The sequence below is a fragment of the Mastigoproctus giganteus genome, chromosome 10, assembly GCF_048544385.1.
Source record: "Mastigoproctus giganteus isolate SK-2022 chromosome 10, ASM4854438v1, whole genome shotgun sequence".
Taxonomy (NCBI): Eukaryota; Metazoa; Arthropoda; class Arachnida; order Uropygi; family Thelyphonidae; genus Mastigoproctus; species Mastigoproctus giganteus.
Genome location: NC_143584.1, coordinates 205734896 through 205754863, shown reverse-complemented (window position 1 = coordinate 205754863; position 19968 = coordinate 205734896). Strand labels below are relative to the sequence as shown.

The 19968-nt window shown below is 36.8% G+C and overlaps 1 protein-coding gene across 2 annotated transcripts in view; it reads left to right on the top strand.

Moving 5' to 3' along the window:
• Positions 1–19968, top strand: part of LOC150079806 (sushi, von Willebrand factor type A, EGF and pentraxin domain-containing protein 1-like) — a 216402-nt gene that overhangs the window by 147371 nt on the left and 49063 nt on the right. For both annotated transcript variants that reach the window (XM_090383990.1, XM_090383991.1), the window contains exons 22-26: positions 3150–3426; positions 6356–6563; positions 9226–9376; positions 13003–13059; positions 13188–13322. In XM_090383990.1, the coding sequence (XP_090240116.1) occupies positions 3150–3426; positions 6356–6563; positions 9226–9376; positions 13003–13059; positions 13188–13322 (828 nt within the window). The remainder of the gene's footprint in view (positions 1–3149; positions 3427–6355; positions 6564–9225; positions 9377–13002; positions 13060–13187; positions 13323–19968) is intronic.

Genomic DNA, 19968 nt, shown 5'->3' with positions numbered 1-19968 from the left:
GCTCTATGTGTGGTCCCTCAATATGACATATAGTGGTTTTGCCACTTGTCACTCATTTGGAGAATTCTGGTGCTGTATAAACATCAGATTCTGTATATTACCATCATTGACTGGAAGAATTTCTAAAGTCCTTTTCAATCAAGGCTGTAGTTAGCCATTCTTAATCAGAGTGAGTACGGTATTTCTCCTACTCCATCCACTTGAGTTATTTTGAGTTTTTCAGTCCACACAACATGCAAATCACTTATACAGACATCTACACATGTTGCAATATGTCTAAGTCGCTGATGCACCTAAACCCAATAACTGCTTCTATTAGAATGAGCAGCAGCAAGGCAATGGAGATTTCCAGGACTGCTGGGAGTCATAGTAGAATAAGTAAATACATGGACTGTGTTAGGGTGACTAAGTAGAAACAGGTGCATGTATACTTGCATGTACACCAATGCTAGGAGTATAGTTAATAAATTTGATGAGCTTGAAGTGCTAGTCAAGACATCAAAGGCAGGTATTGTTGGGATATCAGAGATGTGGTGTCACACAGATATAGGCAGTGCAGAGTTGGAATTTGGGGAGTACAATATGTACAGGAAGGATAGACAGGACAGGAAGGGAGGAGGAGGGGTTATGATGTTAGTTAAGAAACACACAAAATCTAAGGAAGTGTATCCAATTGATGTTGGTGGACAGTGCAGTGTTGAGTCTGTTTGGTGTGAAATAAGCATTGGGGGATCAAAATTGAGAGTAGGAGTGTGTTATAGGCCTAATGACTCTCATGAGTATAATAAGGAACCGTACAAGGAAATAGAGTGGGCCAGTAAATCAGAGAGTCTTATAATGGGGGATTTTAATTTCCCAGATATCGACTGGAATTTCTGGGTTGGTCACTCACACACTAGCAAGGCTTTTGCGGATTTATTGGATGAGTGTTTTCTACAGCAACATGTTCAAGAGGCAACCAGAGGGAGTAATACTCAGGATCTGATTATCAGCAGTGATTATTCATGCATTAAGAATTTGCAGATAAAGGAACCACTGGGTGATAGTGATCACAATGTACTGATGTGGGAATTACTTAAAGATGTAACTACCAAGTTAAAGGAAAAAAAGCCCTTCCCTTTAGCCAAGGCTAAAGGGAAGGGCTTTTGCTTTCGTAAAGGTGACTACAGGGTTCTCAGACAGTTTTTAATTTCTGTACAGTAGGATCAACTAATGATGTTACCAACATTGAATTCTAAAAGAGAAGCCTTCAGGGACTTAATTTTGCTGGCTACTAGGCTTTTCATTCCAACTAAGAAATACTGTTCAAGGTTTAGGCCTAAATGGATGTCAGATGAATTAATGAGGCTCGTGGCAGAGAAGAAAAATGTATGGGATGCATATAAAGTATCAGGTGACACAGAAGCCTATGGCAGATATAAGCTTGTCTGTAATCAAGTCACAAAGGGAGTTAGGCAGGCGAAGGCAGATTATGAGGAATCTCTGGCAAAGGATGCAAAGAAAAACAGCAAAGAGTTCTTTACTTATGTAAACTCTAGAAGGAAAGGGATGAATCAGATTGGACCACTTAACATAGACGGGGTGACTATTGATGATCATGCTGAGGTAGCTGATAAACTGAACGAGTATTTGCATCCACATTCACACATGAGAAGTTATTCAATGAGAGGAGTGCCAGAAGTTTATCAAACTCTACCAGGGAGCTAAGTGATTTTGTAATAACTGAGAGCAAAGTGGAGGAGAAATTGTTGAAGTTAAACATAAGGAAGGCACATGGGGTGGATGGGATCTATCCAGTTATATTAAAGGAGGCAGCAAAGAAGTACGCAAACCCTTAGCCATAATTATGAGAGCTTCCTTGGACTCAGGGGAGGTTCCCTTGGACAGTAGGTGTGCAAATGTATCACCAATTCACAAGGGGGTTCTAAAGGTGACTCAAGTAACTATAGACCTGTTAGTTTAACTTGTGTTCCGGGGAAAATAATGGAATCATTTCATGATATACCCTTATATATAACATTTCTTCTGTTTATTGGATGAATAACTATTTGTCTCTGTTCTTTTGATGGGTATGAATGCATTGATTCATATACAGAATAAATTTTATTTTTTTGGCTGCTTTCACGGGTTTTTGACTCATGCATACTGAATAAATTTTATTTTTTCAGCTGCTTGACGGCCTTCCGTGAAACATTCTGTGGAGTATGTGGGTTGTTGCCCACAATTGATACATGTAGATTGTCTTAATAGGGAATGAGATGAGGAAGTCATAGCAAGCAGATGGAAAGCTGCCATTCATTTAGCATTTGAAATAGTTCCAAGTGTTTAGGATGTATATTCTTACTGGGCAGATTATATAATCTACTTTCTTGGAGGTTGGAAAGTTGGAAGCCATAATGTATTGAATATTGGATGAGAACTCTGGTCCTACTGGATTAAGAAGGATGATATTTTCTCTTTTACCCTTTTATAGAGTGGACTATAAGGTGTTTTGAGGTGGCACTTGGATCGTGATCTGTTCAGGGTCTCTTTGATGAAGTACTGTTTTATTTTTGTTTCATTGTATTTAGGTAGGGTATTTTTGTTTCATTGTATTTAGATATTTATTTTACCTTCTTATAACATGAGAATTATTTGGTGCCCAGGCATCCTTTCCATACAGCTTTATATCCAAAGGACAAAATTCTACAAAGTAATGAAACTCCCTGACAGCAAGTTTAAATCTTTTCCAAGACTAGAAAAAAGGGAAACATGGAATGGCATAATCAGTGCATGCAGACACACAGCCTTTATTTGATGTATCCTGGGAGAAGGCCATTTCAGTGCATTTCATATTGAAGCTAAAATAATGTGTTGGGTGTAGGTCCATCAGCTACAGGATCCTCCTTTCCCTCTCCTTTCTATAGGTCAGTGAGCCAGAGCAAACACTAATGAACATTAGATCATAGTAATAGTAATCTCAATTTTTTTTGTCTAAATTTAAAATTCTTCAATATTGTATTTGTGCAATTAATAAAGTTTAATTTATTTTCAGTACTTTATTTAGCTGTTTTTAATTATTTGCTAATTGATAATATAAAAAAAAAAATGAAATGGCCAGTTTTTTCCCCTTCTGAATATGACTATTTTCCTTTTTTCTTCCCTTTTAGCACCGCCTGTGATATCCATGAATTATGGGCTGAATTTCCCTACAGCACTCACATCAAACTTTGTCAGGCTGCAAAACAAACAACATTTATATGCTGTAACAGTTTCTTTCTGGATGAGAACCACTTATAAGGAAAGCCGTGGAACTCCAGTATCTTATAGCTTTAAAAATCCTATTACAGGACTGGAAGTAGAAAATGGATTAACTCTGCTTGATGTAAATAAATTGGTTCTGTATTTCCACAACAATGCTTTTCATACTGGCATTGTAGCTAACAGGTAACTTCCAAATATTTTTATAAAATATATAATTTTGATAATATAAATTACTCATTTTCATCAGGCCAAATTTAAAACAAGTAACAGTTATTGTGAAAACATACTTTGATTTAATCTAAGAAAAAAACAAATTAATGAAATTAATTCTAAAGACAGTTATTTTATGGAATATCCTCTTGTCATGACAAAGTTTCATAATAAAATGACATGATTTATCTGTTTTGAGTTGCTAAATTAGGAAGTACTGAAAATGTTAAACAAACACGAACTAAAAAGAAGAATGCAATAAAGCAATACGATGTATCAATTATTATAAGACTTCTTATGCAAACAAAAAAAAATGTTGTTGGTTTATTGCTAAGGTATGATAATAAACAATGAACTACTTGCTAATTATTATTATTATTATTATTATTATTATCCATATGATGCAAGGAAGCCTGAGGCTTATGCTGCACCAGGAAAAAAAAAAAGTTCCCGAGTAGCCCTGAGAGAGAGAGAGAGAGAGAGAGAGTCAAAAGTAGAAGGGAATCACCAAGAAAGGGAAGAATGATGATATCCGGCTCAGGACCCTGGGTGTGCCAAGCCCATACTCACCAGATGTGAGCAATTCACTTTTCTCTCAAATATTGGTTGTTGGTTGTTTTTGGTGCATTAACTACCAGGGCCATAATGTGCCATTCTGAAATGTGGAACAACCTGCATTTAAAATGTTAAAGTCTCTAGAGACCTACTGGAGAATGTGAACATTAAAGATCTGGCATACATACACAAGTAAATCCCCCCCCCCCAATCTTTATTGTTTATTGTTTATTATTTATTATTTTTGTTAGGCAACCAGAGTAATATATACTCTAGTACAGATCACTATGTATTATGTCTGTAGAAGTGCATGTTTACAGACTAGTTTTCCATGTAGTAGTAGTAGTGGCATGTGATGCAAGAAAGCAAGTGTATGAGCTTATGCAGCATCAGCTAAAAAAAAAAAAAAAAAAATCACACCATTCCCTCCAAATGCCTGTCCAGTTCCTCCTTAAATTTATTTAAACTGACAACTTCCACAACGGCAGATGGAAGTTTGTTCCAGCAATTAACCACCTGCTGGCTAAAGGCAAATTTCTGCACATCTATTCTACATCTGTCTTTTCTTAATTTGAATTTATGCCCCCTTATGTTCGTAATCTGAACAAGTGGAAGGATCCCACCAGAATTCAGCGTGCTCAACCCATGCAAGGCTGTGGGATTTAAAAAACCCAGAATACCACAGAGGGGAACCCTACATTTCTGCCTGAAACCAGGTAGCTGCAGCCCAAATGAAAATGTCTTTAAGAAATTTCTCCAGCCATCAATGGGATTTGAACACAAATTTCAATGAGTAGCTGGTGTTTGAATAATCTTGTAGTAAAGCCTATAGCAGTATACTGCTACAGGCTTTGCTATAAAATTATCCAAACAGTTATACCATATTAACTAGCATTTTTTTTTCAGGATTAGGTTAATGGATATAACTGTTTATTTGGATTCTCCTTCTTCTTCCAGTCACATCGCTCCCTTAGGAGATGTTGTGGCCACCAACAAATTCCTCCAACTGCATTGATCGTGTGCTCTACGAGCGGCATTGCAAAGTGTCATGCCCAGAAGTTCACTGATCCCATCCTTCCACCTAGTTGTAGGGCTTCCTCTGCACCTCTTCCCCTGCATTTTATCTTCCATTATATTCTTCAACAGAAAGTTTTCCCTTCTTGCTATATGACCAAAAAACTTTAATTTTCTTTTGTTGATGCTATGAAGAAGAATTTTAGGCCTGCCAATTTTATTCAATACCCACTCATTTGTTCTTTGATCCAAGTAAGAAATACACAGTATTCTCATGTAACACCATATTTCAAATGCCTCAATTTTCTTCCTGTCAACTCTTTTCAGATTCCATCCTTCACATCCATAAGTGGAAACTGGAAAAATTAACAAATATGTGATTCTCAGTTTCGTCTTTAGGGGCAGATCTTGATCTCTCCATAATTTTGTCAGATCAGTGACCAGCATTTTAGCAATTGCCTGTCGTCTCTTTACATCATTTGAGCAGTCACTATTTTTATTTATTCTTGACCCTAAATAATCAAATTCATCAACTTCTTTGATATCTTGCCCATTAACCTTCACTTTACTGGAATCAAGATTATCACCAGTCACCATAATTTTAGTTTTATACACATTCAGAAACAATCCTTTTTTCTTATTTGCTTCACATACTCTCCTCAGAGTTTCTTTAAGATGATCCTTAGAATTGCAAATTAGCACGGTATCATCTGCATAATGAAGGTTGTTTATCTTCGGTCCTCCAGTTTTGATGCCAGTCTCTAAATCTTCCAAAGCTTCACGCATGATATCTTTGGCATAAAGATTAAAAAGGTGAGGTGACAAAATACAGCCCTGCCTGACACAGTTACCTATTGTGAAAAAGGCCGTGTTTCCCATGTTGGTTCTCACAGTTCCTTCCTGTTCCTGGTACAGTTGCTTAATCAGCTGAATTATGTGGATTGGGAAACCCATATTAGTCATCATTTCCCTAGTTTCTCATGTTGAACACAATCAAATGCTTTTGCATAATCTATAAAACACAAAATGACTGGAACATTGAATTCTGTGCATTTTTCAATAATCAGTCATAGACTTAAGATCTGATCTCTGGTTCCTCTGCCCCTTCTGAAACCTGCCTGCTCTTCTGGCATTTCTTCTTCAAGTTTTCTTGAGATTCTGTTTAATATGATTTTAAGAAGAATCTTGCTAGCATGAGAAATTTGGATAGCATTATTTAAATATGAAAATGAATAGTAATTGGCATATCATATTCATTTGCTTATATCTTGTATACTTTTAACTATAAGATATCATCAGCATCATTTAATTCTATTCATTATTTCTTTACTAGTGAATCTAAATGGCATCATTGCACAGTTACATGGGATAGTTTCAAAGGTGACTTGTCAGTATACTGGGATACCAAACAAGTATTTACAGAGACAAGTATAGCAAAGGGCGATCGCCTTTGGAGTGGTGAATTTATTTTAGGACAAGAACAGGACAGCCTTGGTGGAGGTTTTAGTGTTACAGAAACTTTTGTTGGGGATATTACACAGGTAAGCATGTCATAAATATTTTCATTATGTTTTTGCAAATGTAATTAACAGTTATTATTTGCTGTGACATATTTTTGAAACTATGTAGGCTAAATTTTATGGGTGCACCAACTCACTTTTTTAATGTTCTATTTTCCATGGCTAGCCATACGTTTTGGATTTATACTATTACGAGAATAGAGGTTTCATTTGGTATATAGTAGGTCACATATTTACGTCGGCGATACACAACCAGTGACCCAAAACTTATATGCAGTATGTTTCATTTAGTGCTTAACTGGCATTAAAAAAAAAAAAAAAAAAATATATATATATATATATATGTATATGTGTGTGTGTGTGTATATATGTGTCAATTTAAAATAATAAAGTAGATCTATAATGCATTAATTATATTAGTCGACCTAGCGATGCGAGCATAGAGAAGTTTTTAAAGTTAGCATTTTATCAAGTTTTTTTAGGAATAACAGGCGGGCGGTGCACCTGAAATTGAGAGCAAAGCAGCACCTGCATTACATCTCAGACAAGGTAACAGCAACAAAATATGTCAGGACCATCATCATCACAAGAAGAATGGCAACAAGATTGGTGAGAGGAACAAAGGGGTTCTCTTACCTGGAGAGGCTTAAATTCTGTAAGTTGCAGCACCTGGAGACTAAGCATCTGCAAGGTGGTCTGATTGAGGTGTATAAGGCCTTGAATGGTTTGAGCAGGCTCAATGCTGATGGGATACTTCCACTTGCTCAGATTAAGAACCTGAGGGGGAATAGATTCAAATCGAGGAAAGACAGTTGTAGAATAGATGTACAGAAGTTTGCCTTTAGCCAACAGGTAGTTGATTGCTGGAACAGACTTCCATCTGTTGTTGTGGAGGTTGATAGCTTAAATAAATTTAAGGCTGAACTAGACAAACATTTGGAGTGACCGGATTGGGTGAAATGGGAAGGTTTTTTTTTTTTTTTTTTTTGCTGATGCTCTATTAAGCTTGCTTTCTTGCATCATATGCCTCAGCTAATGCTAATGTTGAAAAAGAATAAACAAAGCATAAAACAAGTAGTCACTTGAGAATAGCTGGGCCTTGAATAGTATTGTTGAGTGTTGTCTTGAAAATAATTTTTTTTTAATATAAAGTAAAATAAAAAAAAAAACATTTAGGAATAATTCATATATAGGGAAACTAAAATGTATATCATGAAACCAAAATATAAAACAAATTGAAAAGTAAATACCCATATCAGCCATCTTTTCAAGAAGCTATGACTGACAGTAATCCATGGAAGCTCATAGTATTTTGACTGCCAAGCTTTCTAGAGAAAGTGCCAAATTTATCATAAAATAGTAAATGTGATGTTAGCTGTAGAAAGTTAGAAAATATTGAAGAATGGGATATTATTATTATTTTATTTTATTTTCCTAAGAGACACCCACTTATGGCTATTAACCAGGGGGTGCACATTCATATATACAAATATAAGCTATATACATAATTATCCACTTATAATTTATATATATCTTAATATTAATATACATATCATTGTCTTAATAAATTATACATTGTCTAATTATATTATAAATATCATTGTCTTATTTTTACATGACAGACAGATAGAGAGCATAAGCATAATTTGTAATATCATACATAATTAGAGAATTTTAAAGAATGTTCACATCCACACCACTATTTACAGAGAGATAACAGAAAGATAAGATGTATAATATAAACATAACAGTAGCACCATTGTGGAACAAAAACAGTCCCAAATAGTTCATTCTTCTTGCATTCTGTATTGTTTCCATCTGTGAGCTTCACTTCCTTGCAGCATTTATAGGTGGAGTAATGCATTCTGAAACATTTCAGTCCTGTACCTCTTCTCTGTGCAAAGCCTTTCTTGGTCTGCTTGAAGATTGTTGTACATCTTAATGGTGTTAGAAGGAAAAAATCGCTGGAGACTTCCCAGCTGCACGAGCGTGCTACTGAGTGGAGGTGATGGCGTCCTATTTGTCCACCTTTGTGCCATGCGGGGCACAAAGTTTTGCAAGCGTGAGGATGTTCTGGGTGACAATTATGTGAGACCAAGGTACAACATCCAAGTTGGCATATAAAATAGCCCTTGAGATTGTAAATCTCTGTGCAGTGACCCTGTTTAACCATCTCAGCATCCAGTACTCTAAACCCAGGAAAGCCTTGATGGTAATATCTGGGGCAGAAGACCAAATCTAAGATGCATAGAGAGGGATGGGGATGATGGATTTTAAAATATATTGTTTCCTTGCTGTTTGGTAGATAACCTCATGTTGTTTATGGAATAAAGCAATATGAGACCTTTCCTTCTTTTTTATACACTTATCAGTAATGTTAAATTGTGTCTCGCTCTGTATACAAATTCCATTTATATTCACAAAATAAAAATGTTATTCTGTTTTTTATGATTGTTACTTTAAATTTGTTCACTAGCATAAATGTATCATATATGGTTTGATTAGCAATTAAAAACATACAAATGCCAGTTTCCTTTCTGTATACTTTTGCATAATATCTAATTGAAAGCATGCAGAGCTTTCTTTATATACCTTAACTTGCTAAATTTTATTATAATTTCAATATCTTTCTGTTGTTTAAATTTTAAATTGTGAGTATAAAACTTTAAACATTTCTGTACAGTTTAATGTGTGGGATTATGCCATGACCTTTAGTGAAGTACAAGAAATAGCCAAAAGCTGTGGATATTTTGGAAATGTTATTAGTTGGTCTGAATGCAAACCTTTAGCACATGGAGAAGTGGCTGTATTGGAGAATGTAGATTTATGTTCAGGTAGGGATTAATACATATATTTTTTTTTATTAAAATATGAGTATTATAAATTACCTGCCAAATTTTAAATTTTATTCTAAGTAAATGTAAAATTTTTATTTCTTTAAATTTTAACAAAATGCAAAAGCCGCGACCCATTGTGAAAAAATGAATAGTCTACCCATTGATTTCTGAAATTTAAACTGTAAACAGAATAGTAAATATAATTTGCAGGTTTTCAATCTGAAATTATATTTACTATTAACTATTATCTCAAATTTTCAATCTGATTGTGAATCAAAACCATCATCATAATTACCCTAACTAAATGCCACAGCAACTTAATATTGTGGTCTTTCTCATATGGCAATGGGGTCAGTTAATTTCAAACTTTTAAATCTGATTATGACAGATTCAAATTTAATATGTTCAAGGTATTTCTTGAGAGGGATTGTGCGTAAGTATACTGTGTTGTTTATATAATATCGGTGTTTAGATACACCATAGACACTCTTAAAAAAACTACAAAGTAGTTGTTGTGGGCATCATTTGCTCTTTCTCATATTGTGCTCTGTCTTCACGACGAGTTGCCATGATACTGCACTACCTCAAATAAGTAACGCTTCACTAATAGAGAAGAATATTGTTACTTATTCTCAGTGAGTACCACCACCCAGACATGTTTCAAGGCTATTGGCCTATCATCAGTGGGTGGGAGAACACTGAGAATAAGTAACAATAGGCTTCTCTATTAGTGAAGCGTTACTTATTTGAGGTAGTGCAGTATCATGGCAACTCGTCGTGAAGACAGAGCACAATATGAGAAAGAGCAAATGATGCCCACAACAACTACTTTGTAGTTTTTTTAAGAGTGTCTATGGTGTATCTAAACACCGATATTATATAGATACTAAACTCTTAAAGTATTATGCCATGTGCATTTAATTATTTTAAATATTATCTTATACACCTTTTGGCATCTCTCATATTGTGCGATTAACTTCACAACTGGGTCGTCATGTCTGCAATACTAGGGTACCTGCCCACCCACTGATGATAGGCCAATAGCCTTGAAACATGTCTGGGTGGTGGTACTCACTGAGAATAAGTAACAATAGTCTTCTCTATTAGTGAAGCGTTACTTATTTGAGGTAGTGCAGTATCATGGCAACTCGTTGTGAAGACAGAGCACAATATGAGAAAGAGCAAATGATGCCCACAACAACTACTTTGTAGTTTTTTTAAGAGTGTCTATGGTGTATCTAAACACCGATATTATATAGATACTAAACTCTTAAAGTATTATGCCATGTGCATTTAATTATTTTAAACTGTGTTGTTTGAACGTAATAAAGTACTTAAATCTACATTGGTATAATTATGTATATTTCCAATGAATTGGAAGTGAGGCATGGATGCTACAAGATTTCTAAATGTGTCTTGTGGTATCTGGTACCAACACGTAATCAGCAGATCCTTTAACTCCTGTAAAGTCCATGGTTGAGATGCCACAGATCATAGTTGCTGTTCCAACACAAACCACAGATGCTCGATGGGATTGATGGCTGGGGAATTTGGAGGCTAGGGCAAAACCTGGAAGTCTTTCTCATGTTCAGCAAACCAGTCTCAAACAATCCGGACGGTGTGGCATGGCGCATTATCCTGCTGAAAGATGGCACTGCCAAAAGGAAAGATTGTTGTCATGAAAGGGTGTGCCTGGTCAGCAATGATGTTTAGGTAGGTGGTAGATGTCAGAGTGTTTGGCACATGGATGACTGGACCCAGGGTATCCCAGCAGAAAATCCCAAAGCATGACACTGCTGCCACCAGCTTGTTTTTGTCCAGCGGTGCATCCAGGTGCCATTACTTCCCCAGGTAAACGATGCACACATATCCTGCCATCCAAATGGTGCAACAGGAAACATGATTCATTGGACCAAACGATCTTCTTCCAATCACTCAAGGTCCAGTTTCGATGCTCGTCTGCCCATTGTAGGTGCTATCGCTGGTGAACCGTGGTTAGCATAGGCACTTGGAGCAGCCTGCAGCTATGCAGCCCCATTTTGAGCAGGGTTCAATGTACTGTGTGTTGTGACACATTACTCCCGTCACCAGCATCCCAATTACCAGCGAGTTGTGCCATAGTTGCCCTTCTGTTGACACGTACCATCTGGGAGAGCCTTCGCTAACCTAGAGCATCGATGAGCCGTGATCGTCCAACGCCTCACCGGTGGTGGGTTCCCCCTCCTCGGACCACTTTCAGTAGGTACTCACAGCAGTGGGGTACTCACAGCAGACTGTGAGCACCCCACCAACCATGCCATTTCGGATATGCTCTGACCCAGTCGTCTGGCAATTACAGTTTGGCCTTTGTCAAACTCACTTAAGTCCGCTGCCTTTTCCATCTGAAGAACAAGAGTAACACTGATTAACGGAGCTCAGTATCAGTAGTTCACCTGCAGTTTTTATTTATTTCGTATGATGTGATCAATACACAAAGGAACCAGTTTTTTCATGCTTCCTTCGTGTATCGTGGCCAGGATATCCAACCAACCGGTTGGTTTGGCACCATCGTGATATCCAGCCCGAGACGGGAATCGAACCCGCGACCTTTGGGTTGCCAGACAGGCACTTTACCTACCCGGCTAGCCCAGTCAGCTTCACCTGCAGTTGCTTCGATTTGCATAATGACTCGCTGGTCATAATGTTTTGGCTCATCGGTGTATTTACATAATTATACTGACATAGGTTTGAGTATTTTATTATTATGGAATTTTTTAAATTTTTAGTAGAATTTTAAAAAGAAATTATATTAGAGCTAAAAGTTATAGTAAATCAAACTTAGATCTAATTCATATAAAGTTAATTTTATAGAAGTAAATTACAATAATACTTAAACTCTTACCAGCTGTCTCTGCAATATCACTGTCACAAAAGGTCAATAAGTTTACAAGAACTTGTTGATTTGTTTGTGGGCGAAACATATTTTTTTATACTGTGGTTTTACTTAATCTCACTGCTAAGTGGTTTGGTGGACAGAAGTCTAAGGGATTATCTTTGTAGTCTTGATATCAGGGTTTACTTGTGCCCTGAGGATAACGTTACTGCAGGTATTGGCTTAGGGATAACAGAATAGGTTAATATATTCCATGGTTTTACGATATTGTGTTTATTATTATTATTATTAGCTATATGGTGCAAGGAAGCCTGAGGCTTATGCTGCACCAGCCAAAAATTTCTGAATTACCCTGAGAGAGAGAGAGAGAGAGAGTCAGTAGAAGGGGAATTACCAAGACACCAAGAAAGAGAAGAATGATGATGTCCAGCTCAGGACCCTGGGTGTGCCAAGTCCATACTCACCAGATATGAGCCCCTGGTTTAGCAGGGTGTTTTTTTATAATTCTGACATGGCTATATATAGGGGATAGAACTACACTGCATTCTGGATTAGTGGAAATTTTATTTCTATTCCCTATAGTTTAAATCGGAAATTATGAAATATCCTTCAACAACCACATTAACGGACATTATATCTTTATTATTATTTTATATCTTCTTTGTGGGCATCAGTTAGGCTCCCCTTTTTATTCAACTAATATAATTGTTAATATAATTAAAAATGATATTTTTGCTTTTTTCTTTTACAGGTATTGGGGAATGTCCATTAGGCAGCTGTCACTGTTTTACTACTAACTCCTCACAGAGTAAGTACTTAGTTCTTTCACCAGTGTTAATGAGTAGTTCTAGTATTATTAAATTATATTCATTGTATAATGTTCCTCTTTTCTTTAATAAAGATTAGTAAACTAACCTTTTTTTTTTTTAAATAAAGGGGAGCTATGTGCCAAAAATGTGGAATCATGTGAGTCCAATCCATGTCTAAATAACCAGGTATGCAAGACTTGGAAAGAAAAGCTTGCTATATGTGAATGCTCATCTGGATATACAGGAAAACAGTGTCAATATGGTGAGTTCATTTTTGCATTCATAAATTACCTTTTCATTACTATCTGTTGAAGGTCCATATTTACCCAAAGAGTTTTTCCACTACAAAAAAAAAAGAAGTTTAGAATGAAATTAAGGAAATTTTTTTGTTTTTATTTAATTTTTACATGTGGGTAGAAATATTTCCAGTAAGTACCATCAATCATATATTTTAATTCATTGACTATAAAGGAAAATTTATTTTGCATTATTATCCATTCTTCCCTTCCATTTAATAAATGAAAAGAAATATAGAAAAGGGAAATAACTCACAGAATGCATTTTTGTGCCATACAGCACCATTGACTAACATATATGAAGTGAGTGAAAACTATTGCAGTAGTAAATAATTTTTATTTTGTGTAATTTTCAAATATACATATGTGAAAATTACACCGTACATGTATTATTTTTTATTTTGTTATTATTTTTCAATATTATTCTCATATTATGGTGTTTGAGTTTTTGAACGGATTGAACAAGCTCAGTGCTAATAGCATTCTTCCTCTTGCTCAGACTACATACATGAGGGAACATAAATTCAAATTGAAGAAGGATCGTTGCAAGATAGATGTATGGAAGTTTACTTTCAGTCAATGGGTAGTTGATTGTTGGAATAAACTTCTATCTGTTGTTGCAGAAATGGGTAGTTTGAATAAATTCAAGGAAGAACTAGACAAACTATTGGAGAGGATGGATAGATGATGTGGGAATTTTTTTTTCCTGATGCTATATAAGCTTGCTTTCTTGCATCATTTGTAACCACTAAACTAATACTATTATTTTTCAATGTATTCCTAATCTTCCTGAACAATTTTCTTCCAGCATTGAACAAGACTATACATTCCCACTGTAAAAATCTAATTTGTTGCTGTCTAACTACTGTCATACAGCATTCTTCAGTGTATTATCATCTTCATGATGTCCTACAGTTTTCTCTTCAAAATGACCAAAGAAATTATGGTCTGACAGGGCCAGATGCGAACTGTGTAGGTCAGCCATCACTTCATAAACTTGGCTTTGACATCAGTTATATTTAGACATGAACAATGTATATCTTTTACCACTTTTAATCATCTGACTGAGTCCTATACACTCAGTCAGATGCTCTCTGACAATGACTACATGTCATCATCATCATCAGCCATTTTCAATCCACTGCAGGATGAAGGCCTCTCCAGCAACTTTCCAGTTCCTTCTGTTTTGAGCACTGGCCATCCATTTACTACTCAAAAACTCATGAATTTCATCTATCCATCTCCGCCTTTGTCTTCCAGGTTTTCTTCTAGCTCCTCTTGGGTACCATTCTGTTATTTTCTTAGTCCATCTGTCATCATGTCTTCGAGCTAGGTGTCCTGCCCAAGACCATTTTAGTTCTTTAGTTTTGATAAGAATGTCCTTTACTTGAGTTTGCTGCCTAATCCATGTGTTTCTCTTCTTATCTAACAGTCTGATTCCCAATATAATTCGTTCCATTCTTCGCTGTGTAGTTCTTAGCTTCTCTTCCATTCTTTTGGTGAGTGCCCAAGTTTCACTTCCATAAGTCATGGTGGGGTGTATACATTGATTCATTATTTTACATTTCAGACAAATTGGGATATTGCTCTTCAGTATGTGACTGTATTTCCTGAATGCTATCCATCCAAAATTTATTCTTCTCTTGACTTCCAGCCATTTATCATTATTACAGCTAATAACTTGTCCCAGATAAGTATATGACTCCACCTTTTCAATTACTGCTCCTTCAATCATTATTTCCCTTTCCGTGGCATACTTGTTCATCATTACTTTTGTTTTAGCCATATTCATCTTTAGTCCAAAATCCTTACTAACTGTGCATAACTGATTAAGATTTTCCTCTAATTCTTTGGGATCGTGGCTTATGACCACAATGTCATCTGCAAATCGTAAATGGTTTAGGTACTCTCCGTTCACATTGACTCCTTTCTGCGACCAGTCTAATCGTCTGAAAGCTTCCTCAAGGGCAGCAGTAAACAGCTTCGGAGATATTGTGTCTCCTTGTCGAACTCCTTTCTCGATTTTAAATTTCCTACTGCCTTTGTCTAGTCTAATAAAGGATGTAGCACTCTCATATATTTTCTTCAAAATCATAATATATGGAGTATCTATGCCTTGTCTTTCCAGTGCCCCAAACATTGCCTTATGCTGTATGGAGTCAAATGCCTTTTCATAATCCACAAATGCCAGGCATAATGGTGTTTTATATTCATTTGCTTTCTCCATTAGCTGTGATATTACGTGAAGGTGATCCATAGTTGAGAATCCTGTCCTAAAGCCAGCTTGCTCTTTCGGTTGATTCTCATCAAGTATTCTTTCTAATCTGTTAGTAATGACCCTTGTGAACAACTTGTAGATATGGGATAACAAGCTAATTGGTCTATAATTTCCAATTTCTGATTTATCTCCTTTCTTATGCAGCAAAACTATGATTGCATTATTCCACTGCTTAGGCATCACACCTTTTCTAATGCACTTTGTGAAGAGCCTTGCCAGTTTTTGTGTTATGTCTCTTCCTCCCAATTTTAACAAATCTACAGTAACTTCATCTTCCCCCCGGGGCTTTCCGATTCTTCATTTTCTTCAATGCATGTTCTACCTCATCAGGAAGAATATTGGGTATGTCGTATATGTTGCTACTTTGCAATCCATCTTCCCCACTGCTGGTATCATTCCCTCGCTCCTTGTATAATTCTCTATAGTAGTCTTCTGCTATTTGAATTATGCCTTCTCTGCTGTTTATAAGTACACCATTGCTATTCTTCAGTTTCAGTATCATTTGTCTTTCTGTATTACTGCTCATGGCTGCTGATTTCAATCCTTTGTTTTCCCTTAATGTTGTTCTACTTTTCTTGTGTTAAATCTTCTTATGTCCTCTCTGAGTCTCTTTCTAATGGCTTTGCATAACTCAGTATACTCAATTTTCTCCCTGTCAGTGTTTTTCTTGCTCTTCATTTGTCGTCTTTGGTTCATCATGACAAGTGTTTCTAGACTAATTTTTTCTTCTTTGGATTTCTGTTTCCCTGTAGGTTTCTTGGGCTTTATCACTTTCAGAAAGTTGTAATATTCCTCGTCGATATCTTGGTCCTGAGCAGTCTGCAGAAGCTCAAACTTATTCTTAAGTTCCAGTACATACTGCTTTTTCTCCTCCTCTGTTATCTCAAAGACCTTTGTATTATTTACTCGAGTCAGTTTTTTCCTTTCCTTTCCTACATCTATATCAAGTGTACATCTTACCATTCTGTGATCACTTCCAACATTTACCTTATTCAGGACGGTAACATCATTCTGTTAGTGAGGATGAAGTCGATTTCATTAGTTGTTAATCCATTTGGACTCTTCCATGTCCACTTTCTGTTCACCCTTTTCTTGAAAAAAGTGTTCATTACTGACATTCCTTGAGAATCTGCAAATTCCACAAGTCTTTCACCTCTTTTATTTCTTTCACCAATTCCAAAATTTCCTATAGTTCCTCTTTCTGCACTGTTTTGCCTTTTTCCAACCTTAGCATTGAAGTCCCCCATAATAATAGTGTAGTGGGTTTTCTGCTCATCTAGAAGACTCAATTTCAGTGTACATTTCTTCAACTTCTTCATCATCATGGCTCGATGTTGGTGCATAAATCATTATAATCTTTAGCTTGTACCTCTTAGAAATCTTGAGTATTAGTCTTGGCACCCTTGGTGATGTACTTTTGAATTCCAAAATGTTGTTTTTAAAATCTTTATGGACCAGAAACCCAACTCCACCTTCACTCCTTTCACTGTTTCCATTGGTGTACAGCAGATTTCCACTTGATAAACTTTTAAGTGATTCATTTCTTCTTCTTGTTTCAGCCAAACCGATGATATTCCAATTCACATTTTCTAATTCCTTTTCCAGCTCTAATATCCTGTCTTCACCGATGAGTGATCGTACGTTATAACAGGCCAAGTTCAATTTCCGTGCATGGCAGCCTGGTCGTACCCAGAGATTCTTAGCACCCTCTGCTTCCACTCTGATCCTCTCACTGCCGTAAGAGGGAGAGTGAAAGCTGCTGGGGACTGAGGGCCATTTGTATTGTTGTGCTCTCATTGCTGGAGGGTTTGGTCTTTTCCTCTTCACGCTGACCAGCCTTCTTGAAGAAAACCACTCTACACGTTCGTTGTCACCTAAGTGACATAACAGGGCTTATCATCGAGAAGGTGTGCATGAGTGGATTTTAGGGAGGCAGGCCAACCGGACTTCTCCTAAATCTTCTGTAATAGAGAGATATTGGATCCATCAGTGTTTTAGGCTGAGTGTCTGATAACACACAGGATACCTGTTCCCCTCTAAGCCCCGACTACATGTCAGCTGCTTTTAACTATTTAAAACTGATAAACTTATTTACATCTTTTTAACATATACTTCCTTTACATTTTATATATCGTTTATACCTTGTTAACTGCTCTTATAGATATTTTTGTACAAATCTTTTTCTGACTAGTGACCAATATTCCCAGGTCAATGTAATCTTTTGACCTTTGTTTCTGTACTTTTAATATGTCTCATTTATCGTGGTTGGTACATTATAGCCTAAGTTAGCATTAGCATTAGTAGAGGCATATGAGGCAAGAAAGCAAGCTTATGTAGCATCAGCCAAAAAAAAAAAAAAACTTCCACTTCACCCCCTCCATTCTTTCGAAATAATTGTCCAGCTGAGCCTTAAACTTATTTAGGCTATCAACGTCCACAACAAGGGATGGAAGTCTGTTCCACCAACCAACTACCCGCTGGCTAAAGGCAAATTTCCACACATCTGCTTTCCTCAATTTGAATTTATGCCCTCTCAGGTGATTATTCTGAGCAAGAGGAAGAATCCCATCAGCATTGAGTATGCTCAAACCATTCAAGGCTTTATACACCTCTATCAGATCACCTCGCTGGTGCCTAGTCTCCCAACATTGTAATTTGCAAAACTTAAGCCTTTCTTTGTAAGAGCAACCCTTTGTTCCATTCACTAATCGTTGCCCTTCTCTGTACTTGTTCCAGCAGCTCTACATCCTTCTTGAAATGAGGCCTCCAGACCTGTATACAGTACTCAAGGTGTGGCCTGACCATTGCCTTATACAAGGGAATAATCACCTCCTTATCCCTGCTAGAAATGTTCCTGTATATCATTGACAAGACACCATGAGCTACTCTTGCAGCCTGTCTGCACTGCTCAGAGAACTTCATATCTGCCTGCACAATTACCCTCAGGTCCTTTTCATTCTCTACCACTGTCAGTGCAGTACCACAGAGTTGATACGTTGCTCTGGGGTTGCTGTTTCCCATATGTAGTACTTTACATTTGTCAGTGTTAAACTTCATTTGCCATCTTTCAGCCCATCTGCTCAACCTTTCCAGATCCTATTGCAGCAGCATAGTGTCAGTAGTGTCCTTAACAACCCTGCCAACCTTTGTATCATCTGCAAACTTGGACATTAAACTTGATATACCATCATCAATATCATTCATAAACACCAAAAACAACAACGGACCCAACACTGAACCCTGAGGCACTCCACTAATAACATTAGTCCACGTTGAGCAGTGTCCATTGATTACCACTCTCTGTCTTCTGCCACTCAACCATCCCCTTATCCATAGCAGCAATTTGACTCCAATGCCACACTGCTCCAATTTGTGCAGCAGTCTTCCATGTGCAACAGTATCAAAAGCCTTTCTAAGATCCAAATATATAATATCAAAGTTATTCCCTGCATCCAGTTCTTTTGTGACTACATCATAGTATTCAATCAAATTGGTCAGGCAAGACCTGCCCTTAACAAAACCATGCTGTGTCCGAGCTATAACTGAAGTCTTGTCTAGATGATCCTGCAGTGCTTCTTTAACCAGTGCCTCCATTCATTTTCTTGGAGCAGAAGTTAAACTTACAGGTCTATAATTACTTGTGTCTCCCTTTGATCACCCTTTGTGAATTGGGGTCACATTTGCACATCTCCAGTCTATAGGTACCTCTCCTGAGTCCAAGGAAGCTCTCATAATTATGGCTAAGTGTTTGCTTACTTCCTTTGCTGCCTCCTTTAATATAACTGGATAGATCCCATCCACCCCAGGTGCCTCTCTTGTGTTTATCTTCAACAATTTCTCCTCCACTTTACTCTCAGTTATTACAAGATTCTCTAGCTTACTGCCAGAGTTGAATACACCTCTGGCATTCCTCTCGCTGAATAACTCTTCATGTGTGAATGTCGATGCAAAATATTCATTTAGTTTGTTAGCTACCTGAGCAGGATCATCAACAGTTGACCCATCGATATCAAGTGGACCAATCTGATTCATCCCCTTCCTTCTAGAGTTTACATAAGTAAAGAACTCTTTGCTGTTTTTCTTTGCATCCCTTGCCAAAGATTTCTCGTAATCTGCCTTTGCCTGCCTAACCTCCTTTGTAACTTGATTACAGATCAGCTTGTATCTATCAGTGGCTTCTGTGTCACGTGTTAATTTATATGTATCCCATGCAGTTTTCTTCTCTGTCATATGTCTCATTAGTTCATTTGACATGCATTTAGGCCTAAACCTTGAACAATATTTCTTAGTTGGTATGTAAAGCCTAGTAGCTTCCAAGATAAGTTCTTTGAATG